The following is a 9,958-nucleotide window of genomic DNA, read 5'->3' as shown; positions in this document are numbered from 1 at the left end:
GGGAGGGAGGGAGAAAATAGAGCTGACAATGGGTTGCCTAGAAGTGAAGAGCTCCTGCACAGAAATCAAAGCTAGAGAGTTCCCGAGAACTAGCTATACAGGTGACAAAAGATTGATTGATATCTAAGACAAATAATTCAAAAAATTAAAACAAAAATAATCTAAAAATAAACTGACAGTTCCCATGGAGGAATTCTGCTCAAAGGCTTGCTCAGCTTGCTTTCTTACAATAGCTCACGACTACCTGCTACAGTGGACTTGACCCTTCCACGTCAAGATGACAAGCTACAGGAATGCCCACAGACCAATCTGATGGAAATAATTTCTCAAACGAAGGTCCCTCTTCCCAAGTGACTCTGGTTCATGTAAGTGGACAAGAACTAACCAGCATGGTCCCACTCCATTAAAATCTGAGCGTCTGCTCAAAGACCGCAGAGAAAATAGAAGGCAACAAATAAATCTTAATATTCTCCTATTACATGACACCCAGGGCTGTTCTGTGACCTCCATAAATCAAATGTGGCATACACACAGGTACTCACACACTTAAACATATACAAAATTAAAGAGTAAAATACTTTAAAATTTAAATTTTATGGATGAGTCCAATAAACAGATCACTTCAAATATTTTTTGTACTAGGAAGTTAAATACCTCACTAAAAGCCCATTTATCCCATTCCAGGTGCTTATTAAAAATACATATATTTGCAGGGCAGTGGTGGCACACACCTTTAATCCCAGCAATTGGTAGGCAGAGGCAGGTGGATCTCAGTGAGTTCGAGGCCAGTCTGGTCTACAGAGTGACTAAGACAGTCAGGCCTGTTACACAGAGAAACCCTGTCTCAAAAAAACAAACAAACAAACAAACAAAAAACCCAAAACATATTATTTTACAGAAAATTCAAAACTTCAAGAAAGCATTAAGAAAATTATACATCACACAGCTCCCTTTTATGTATATAATGGTAGTCTTAAAAAAAATTGTTCAAGATGTCAAATGTCATCATCGTCATGAAGTTTTGAGGCAACCAACACAACCTGACCCAGCAGACAAAATTAATTCTTAAAAGCTGTAATCACATGAAACTGCTCATCTCAAAACCCACCTGTGGCTCTCCATTACACCTGAAATAAAATCCATACCACCCTGTCTGGCTTAGAAGAATTTCATGATCTGATCCCTGCCTATGACTTTATTTTTTGGGACTTTGTACATCCACTTAGTCTTCTTGCTTTTCGTGGAGGCTCACAAATTAAGTTCCATTTCAGACCTTTCTTACTGAAACAACCTTTCACTTCCTCATCCCCTTCTCAAACACCACCTCACCTTTCCTTGACATCCTCTCTAGGCTCCTAGTAAATGTTTTCATTTTCAGTTACTTCTCCAAACACTTGTTACTTATGTATTGCTCTTAAGAATGGATGCTACCTTGTTTACCTCTTGTAACTAAGTGTTCAATCAACAGTAAATTAATGTATAGATTAATTCTAACACAGAAAATAGTTACTCTAACACTCGGTTTCTTTTACATAAAAACAGAAAGGAACTGTCAACTAATCTGACTGAAAACTGCTGCAGCAAGTACTTACTTGGTTGATCTGCATAAGTTCTTAAAGGCACTGAAGAAACTCCTTGTAAGCCATGAGATATCCGATTGAAATGGCCTCTCTAGAAAAAGAAAAATAAGACAAAGAAAACTTTCCTGTTAATTAAAACATAATGTTTACAATGGGCTGGTAAGATAGTTGGGTAAAGAAGGCTCCTGAAAACAAATTAACTTCCCAAATTCAATCCCTGGGAATCGTATGATGGAAGAAGGGAAATGATTTCCAAAGTTGTGCTCTAACCTTTGCGCATGCACACTCTAGCTAGCATGCTCATGTCTACACACATACATTCAAATACATAAATGTAACTTACAAGGTTGATGAAAGCAAACTGGGGCAAATGGATCAAGGACTTTCTGTTACTACACAGGGTATTCTATCAATTTTCCCTCTTTGTCAATATTAAACTTTCACCATCTTACCTTGCTAGATCTGACTTATTAAGAATATTCAATGCATTGTCTTATCTTAAACTTAATAAAATGTACTCACTGGCTTACAATTTTATTAAAGTTTCAGAAAGCATGGCTAATTTTAATGCCAAAAATCATTTTACTATTCTAATTAAAAGTCTGAAACTTTTGAGTTGTTGTTTAAATACTTCAACAACAATCATTTCACTTGCCATGCGTTCTAACTAATCTATTTAACAGTCTGTAATCACAACATTTATGAGGCTGTTCTTGAGTCACTAATATGAGCAGAAAACTAAACTAGGAATTTACCAACAGTGTCGTGCACCCACATTCTGGAAGTCCCACAAACTACAACATACTCTCACTCTCTAAACACTTATGCCTACGATTTCCTAAGACCAGATAGATAAAGAAAACTATGACAGCGAGCAAATCAATGGAAGGCAATGACAATATATACTCTCAAGTAGCAATGTCCTTTACTTGAAGGCAATCTCTGCACTTGAGATCAAGTCAGCCAACCAAAGAAGAGCAAGCTGTCTGTACTGAGTTTTAGTCCCAGCTCAGATTCTCCCTAAAAGGGCATTTTGCATGTTACATTAATTTTTGAGGACGCAGACAACTTAGGCATGAAATAAGAGTCTGATTTCTGTATTATCGCTAACGTATTCGCGCTACCCTGCCACGACGCTGCATACATTCAGTTTGGAAGTCTCTAACTGACAGGTGAAACGGGAAAGTGGTTTGGATAGACCAATGCAATAATTAAAAAAAAAAAATGCCCCAGGGCCTGGCGGATGGCAGAGGGCACTAGTTTAGAGACGCGTACGCAGACAGGACCTTAGAGCAACACCCAAGGCTGTGTTGGGCCATTCGCGTCTCAAGGTTACCTACCCCCCTACAGGAAAGTAGGCCCGGGTCTGAGCTGGGATGAGGCAAAAGGTATAAAGGGGCATACGGCGGGTGAGAGGGCTGATTCGCTCGTTCCCGTGCCCGGGTAAAAACCTAGGCCCCTCGGTCCACGTCCGGAAGTGCGGTGTAGGGCCGCGGGCAGTCATTCCCCAGCGGGGCCCTTCCCGGCCCCGGCCCGCGCTCCCCGCTGCCTCAAGAGGCCGGGCTGAACCGGCAGAGGCGGGGTTGCGGCCGTTCCCGGCGTCAGGCCGCGTCCAGACCCAGGAGCGGGCATCTCGGCGCCCCTGGCCCAGTAGCACCACACGCAGGCGGCCCTCACCTTGGCCAAGGAGCAGTACACACGACTCCAGCTCTGCATCTTCCCTTGGTCCTGACCCTACCGACAGGGCTTTCACCTCCGCTTAGCCGCTGGTAAGTTTAGCCAAGGTCTCCCCGCCCTGCGCATGCGCGAGAGCAGTACGTCATCGCCCAGGAGCAGCGCGATTGGCCCTAGAGGCGGAGGAGATCTCCTCGCTACGTCGTACACTGTCGTAAAGAACGCTATGCTTAGTGGCAACTGGGAGTTTGGAGACTGTTGCCTAAGTATCTAGAGTAGAGGTGCAGTTAAATTGGAAGACAGACTAAAATAAAAATGCTTGCTCAGTGAAGCCTACAGAAAGTAAAGTTTAAATAAGGAAGAAAATTTGACAATTTGACAAGCTCATGGTTGTGTTAGGCGTTCGTGGACACTTCCCAAAGACTATCTCGCTTTACAAAAACCGTATGAAGTATATTCATTTTCTGGATGGAGCCCTGGGAACTTAAAGAAAGCAACGGACAAAGACATTGGTCTTAACTACTGATTTATAATCTACTTTCAAAAGTCTTGTAAGGGATAGATGGGCCCCAGACTTGGGCCTTTCTTCACCAACACCCTGCTCTGAAAACGACGCTAACAAGAAAATAAAGGAAATAAACTACCTCCTGTTTCTCTATTTTGTAAGCGTGCCTCCCCTGTAGAGCAAACTAGAAAGGGTTGGGATGGTGGGTGAGATACTAGGTTTTCATTGAATATCATGCACCTTAAAAGATTGATAACTTGTCTATAGGTTTGAGCATGGAGGTCTAAGGTATGATTCCCACTTTGTAATAACTGTCTCTAGCAAGAAAACTTTAATTCTACGTTTCCCAAAAGCTCACAACCCAGACACTCTAATGAACCCCATAGAGTTAAACATGGATATTAGAGTTAGATGGAGATGACTCCTTCCTATCTATGCCCATTTTGAGGGAAAAAGGCGAGAGTCAATGAATGAATGAATGGTTTTGATGTTATGAAGAAAGCTAGCTGTTACCAAATATTCACACACACACACACACACACACACACACACACACACACACCCGTGCCTGCCTCTTTTTTAAAAATATTCATTTATTTATTATGTATACAATATTCTGTCTGTGTGTATGCCTACAGGCCAGAAGAGGGCACCAGAGCCCATTACAGATGGTTGTGAGCCACCATGTGGTTGCTGGGAATTGAACTCAGGACCTTTGGAAGAACAGGCAATGCTCTTAACCTCTGAGCCATTTCTCCAGCCCCCAAGAGTGTCCCATGTGCCACAAACTACCGTCAACCTCCATACGCAGCTGAGAAGGACCTTGAACTTAATGATTTTCCTGCTCTCATCTCCTGAGTGCTGGTCTACCACCATGCCAAGTTTATGCGTTTTGGGTGATGGAGATGGATCCCAGGTCTTCTAGTGTGCCAGGCAAGCACTCTTCCAACTCAGCTACATCTCTAACCCTTGTTCTTCGCTTTCATACACTTACGGAGTGTTCAGAACCCTTGTCCTGCCCTTTCATACACTAGCAGAGTGTCCAGCAGGACAGGTAGGCATTCAGAATTGCAACTTCCTTTTCCAGGTTCCATACAACTATATATAGGCATATGACCAAATACTGGCCAATGCCCTTCTTTGTTTATTATATGTTAAATTATTTCTGATAATGAACAATTCTCATTATAGTGTATTTAAGCCAAGTCCAAAACTTATCACTTTTCAAGTTAAAAAGTAGACTTGATTTCACCTTCTCTTGAATATGGAACATCCTTAGGCAAATGTTTCTTCTAATGAGTAAATTGAAACAGAGGTGATATTAGGTGACTCTCAGGTTACAGACAAAATCCCTTCCTCCTCCTGCACCTCTTCCTTCTCCTCTTTCTCTCTTTCCTTCCCTTCTCTCCTCCATCTCCCCTCTTTTCCTCTTCTTTCCTTATCCTGCCCTCCTCCTCTTCTTTCTCCCTAACACTTCTCTCTGTAAGCAGTTTATAACTCAAATACTCTCAATTGCCATATTTATGAACAAAATAAAATATTGTCATTGTTTTAGCCGCTGAGATTTGTGGGACAGTTTTGTTGTAAAGCAATGGATAGATTAAGCCCTTATGTCCCCCAACATTCAGTATAATTGCAACTGTTTTTCTTTCTCATTATGGATCTCATTATTCTCATCCTCTCCCTTGTTGCTATTAAAATTTACCTTAATGGTACCATTGCTGATGCCACTATTCATTATAAAAAACAATGTTCATCCCTCACAGTTGTTGCCATTTTGCCAACAAAGTAGAACTGAATATGCAAATTTAGTTTACATAGAGGGGCAGTTGTTACAAGTCAGTGTCCCAAAATAATGCATGGGAATCAATTTCTCTCACATAAAAGTCTAAGCTGGTATCTCTGGCAGATATGTCCCATGAAGAATTTCTTAACTTCTTTTTCCTTTTGGCTCTACCATTATCAGAATTTTGTCTGGAATCTTTTGTTCAAGATGGTTGTTCTAGTTCATAGTTCTGTAGCCTTATTTGCTTTTGCCTGGCTTTTAATATTATTAATTTGGTGATTTAGCCACAAATAGCATAAAATATCTCTGAGTAACTCTAACCAAAAAAGTGGAAGACCTGTATGACAAGAACTTTAAATCTTTGAAGAAAGAAATTGAAGAAGACACAGGAAAATGGAAAGATTCCCATACTCCTGGTTAGGTATAATTAACATAGTAAAAATAGCAATCTTACCAAAAGCAATCTACAGCTTCAATGCAATACCCATAAAAATCCCAGCAAAATTCTTTACAGACCTTGAAAGAACAGTACTCAACTTCAAAAGCAAAAATACTAGGATAGCCAAAATAATCCTGTACAACAAAGGAACTTCTGGAGGCATCACAATTCCTGAATTCAAACTCTACTACAGTGCTACTGAAAACAGCCTGGTGTTGGCATAAAAACAGACAGGAGGACCAATGGAACTGAATCAAAGACCCAGATATTAATCCACACACCTACAAGACCTGATTTTTGACAAAGAAGCAAAAAATACAAAATGGAAAAAAGCATATTTAACAAATGGTGCTGGCATAACTAGATATCAACATGTAGAAGAATGAAAATAGATCCATATCTATCACCATGAACAAAACTCAAGTCCAAATGAATCAAAAACCTCAACATAAAGCCAACCACACTGAACCTCATAGAAGAGAAAGTGGGAAGTACACTTGAATGCATTGGCACAGGGAACCACTTCCTAAATATAACCCCAGTAACATAAACACTGAGAGAAACAATTAATAAATGGGACCTCCAGAAACAGAACAACTTCTATAAAGCAAAGGACACAGTCAACAAGACAAAACAGCAACCTACAGAATGGGAAAAGATCTTCACCAACCCCACATCAGACAGAGGACTGATCTCTAAAATATACAAGAACCCGAGAAATTGGTCATCAAAAGAGCGAATAATCCAATAAAAAATGGAGTACAGACCTAAGCAGAGAACTCTCAACAGAGGAATCTAAAATGACTGAAAGACACTTAAGGAAATGCTCAACATTCTTAGTCATCAGAGAAATGCAAATCAAAACAACTCTGAGATTCCATCTTATACCTGTAAGAATGGCCAAGATCGAAAACACTGATGACAACTTATGTTGGAGAGGTTGTAGGGGAAAGGGAGCACTCTTGCATTGATGGCGGAAGTGCAAATTGGTACAACCCCTTTGGATGTCAGTGTGGCAATTTCTCAGAAAATTAGGAAACAACCTTCCTCAAGACCCAGTAATACCACTTTTGTGTATATATCCAAAGGATGCTTAATTGTGCCGCAAAGACATGTGCTCAGCTATGTTCATAACAGCATTGTTTGTCATAGCCAGAAACTAGAAACAACCTAAATGCCCTTCAACTGAAGAATGGATAAGGAAAGTGTGGTACATTTACACAATGTGGAGTACTACACAGCAGAAAAAAATAACGACATTGAAATTTTCAGGCAAATGGATGGATCTAGAAAACATATTGGGTGAGGTAACCCAGACCCAGAAAGACAAATATCATATGTACTCACTCTTAAGTGGCTTTAGGCATAAAGCAAAGAAAATCAGCCTACAATTCACAATCCTAAAGAATCTAGACAACAATGAAAACCCTAAGAGAGACATGCATGGATCTAATGTACATGGGAAATAGAAAAAGACAATTTCTTCTGAGTAAATTGGGAGCATGGGGACCATGGAAGAGGGTTGAAGGAAAGGGAAGAAGAAGGGAGGGGGCAGAGAAAAATGTATAGTTCAATAAAACCAATTTTAAAAAATATAAGATATTGGGGGATTAGGACAATTTTAATCTGGCCTATCAGATTACCGTTGTGTTAATATTAGTTGCTTTGAACACTCCTCCAAAGATGCCTTGAGGAAACCAGCCATAGAGAAGTCACTGTTTGCTGGTTCCCAGAACACAAACCCAGCTTCTGAAGGCACTGCCACACACAGTTGTTTCAAATAGCAAGAGGTTAATTTTTTTTGCCATCACCTGCCATTTCCACCCCGGCCAGAGCAGAGACTTCACTTGTTCTAGACCTCCTCTAGAACAAACTTGGTCCATTGGTACAGACACCCTTGGCACACACCCCTCTGACCTCTGGCTGTATAACTAGATGATCTTTTTGGTGTTGAAATTTTAGGGCTAATAAAGGACTTCTCTGGAGTGCTCTTTTCTTGCCTACTTTTGATCTTCATCTTTAGTAAAGCAGAGTCACAGAGTAACATGAAAGAGAAGATGATAGTCGAAAGAGCACAGAGACAGGCAGCTGTGACACTGGCAGTAATGATGACAAGCAGCTGAAGAGTTCCAGAGAGCTGCCAGGCCTTGGAGACCCAGTCTCAGACACATTTCTATTAATAACTGAGAATGACAAGACCCCAAATCAAGCTCCTGTAACCCTTGCTGTTGTAGGGCTGAAGGCCCCAGCACCCCGGGCTGAATGAAAGCCATGACAGTAGAAAACGCTACCTATGTAGTGTACTGCTGTCTGCCTCGACCACACATGACTTCAATGGCTCACAAGTGGGTGGCTATAGTACAAAACAACAAGCCTTCAACCTGAGTTCCGAGTGCCATAAGTCTCTGTCTTTTAAAGACACGAACAATACTGGCACCTAGCTCTTACAAACTACAAGCCTCTGGTTTTGGCTGTCAAGCCTCTAGGCCTTGGGCACTCAAGGGCCTACCAATCTCAGCACAGGAAAAGCTTCTTGCCCACCCACCCATGATTCTTATCCATGAAGAACAGAAACACCCAAGCCAGCTACAAGGCCTTTAAGAGCTATTACACTAGCTTCCTCGGGCATTTACAGACCATTTCCTCCATTGTAGTGTAGCAGGGGATGCCCACACAATAGAGTTTGAAGGATCCCTAAATGAGTCTTGGCCTAAAATAATTCTACTCCATCTAATCGCTTCCTTAATCCCTATCTTGAAAGCATCCCATTAAGAGATTCATTGATATTGTCCCTTTTCCAAATGTTCCCTATTAAGTTTACACTAGCTCCAAGTTCCGCCTTGGGGAAGAGTCGCTGACAGAATGAACATCTGCTGATTGTTCCTTCTCCAAATGTTCTCTACTAAATCCAGGCTGGCTCCAGGTTTTGCCTTAGGGAGAAACGGCAGATGGAAGATGAGCAGATGGCTATAAGGTCTGTGCTGCAGGGTCTTTATCCCATGTGCTCCATGCTGTGTAATGGGGGTCTTTATCACATTTATTCTGTTCTTGTGTAATGGGGGGTCATAATCCCATTACTCTGTTCTTGTGTAATGGGAATCTTAATCCCATTTATTTTGTTCTTGTGTAATGCGGGTCTTAATCCCACTTTTTCTGTTCTTGTGTAACAGCTCACCAGTGGATTTTCTTCTGGGTATCTGGCCAAATAAATAAGGCTCCACTGAGTAAAGGGACTATTCTGGACTCAGGGTAGGAGGACTAGAGCACAGTGAATGTCAAGTGTCCATCAGATAAAGGGCATAGACATAAAGAAAATAAGAAGCCAAGTAGAAGACGTTAAAGAGAACCAAACTGATGAAGTGCTTTCCCAGTGCAGCCCAACAACTACCTGAGTATGAGTCCTAACCACAAGAGGGGCGACAGCACTCCATGTTCCCTAGTGTTTGCAAGCTTATTTGTCTAGTCACTTCTCCACTAGATAAGGGAACCAAAAGAGAACTAAGTCATAACCATCCCATGACCTTGCAGCATTTAGAGCCTAGTGGGACAGTAGTTCCGTAACTAGATGGTTCCACGACAAGTAACGAGAAGAAACATGTTGACCTAAGAGGAATAAGTCTCACTGATGAATGAAGGCCACTTGTTTGTTCCCAACTTCCCAGAACAGAAATAAACACACAGAAGCTGTATTAGTTACCACCCTTTTTGGCCTATTAGTTTATGAATATTTCTAGCTCACTCTTATCTCTTAGCCCATTTCTATTGCTATAGTTTATATTTTATCATGAGGTTCGTGGCCTACCGATAAGGTTCCATAAGCAGCTTATGTCTTTCTCCTCTGGCAGCTACATGGCACATCTATCTATCTATCTATCTATCTATCTATCTATCTATCTATCTATCTTCTAGTCTGGCTATATTCTGTTAAGCCATTGGTTGAAATCAGCTTCTTTATTCATTAACCAATAAAAGCT

General features: G+C 41.1%; 1 protein-coding gene across 1 annotated transcript in view; it reads right to left on the bottom strand.

Annotated features, from left to right (window-relative positions):
* The window catches only part of Dld (dihydrolipoamide dehydrogenase), a 21,091-nt gene extending 17,700 nt beyond the window's left edge, over positions 1 to 3,391 (bottom strand). Inside the window, exons 1-2 of the mRNA XM_050122272.1 lie at positions 3,258 to 3,391; positions 1,593 to 1,671 (exon numbers count right to left, since the gene is read on the bottom strand). Coding sequence (XP_049978229.1) covers positions 1,593 to 1,671; positions 3,258 to 3,296 — 118 coding nt within the window. The 5' untranslated portion in view covers positions 3,297 to 3,391. The remainder of the gene's footprint in view (positions 1 to 1,592; positions 1,672 to 3,257) is intronic.
* Positions 3,392 to 9,958: the final 6,567 nt, after the last annotated feature.

Source organism: Alexandromys fortis, unplaced genomic scaffold, assembly GCF_014885135.2.
Source record: "Alexandromys fortis isolate MF-2015 unplaced genomic scaffold, M_Fortis_MF-2015_v1.1 scaffold_201, whole genome shotgun sequence".
Taxonomy (NCBI): Eukaryota; Metazoa; Chordata; class Mammalia; order Rodentia; family Cricetidae; genus Alexandromys; species Alexandromys fortis.
Note: the sequence above shows the minus strand (reverse complement) of the source record. Positions and strands in the feature narration are given on the sequence as shown.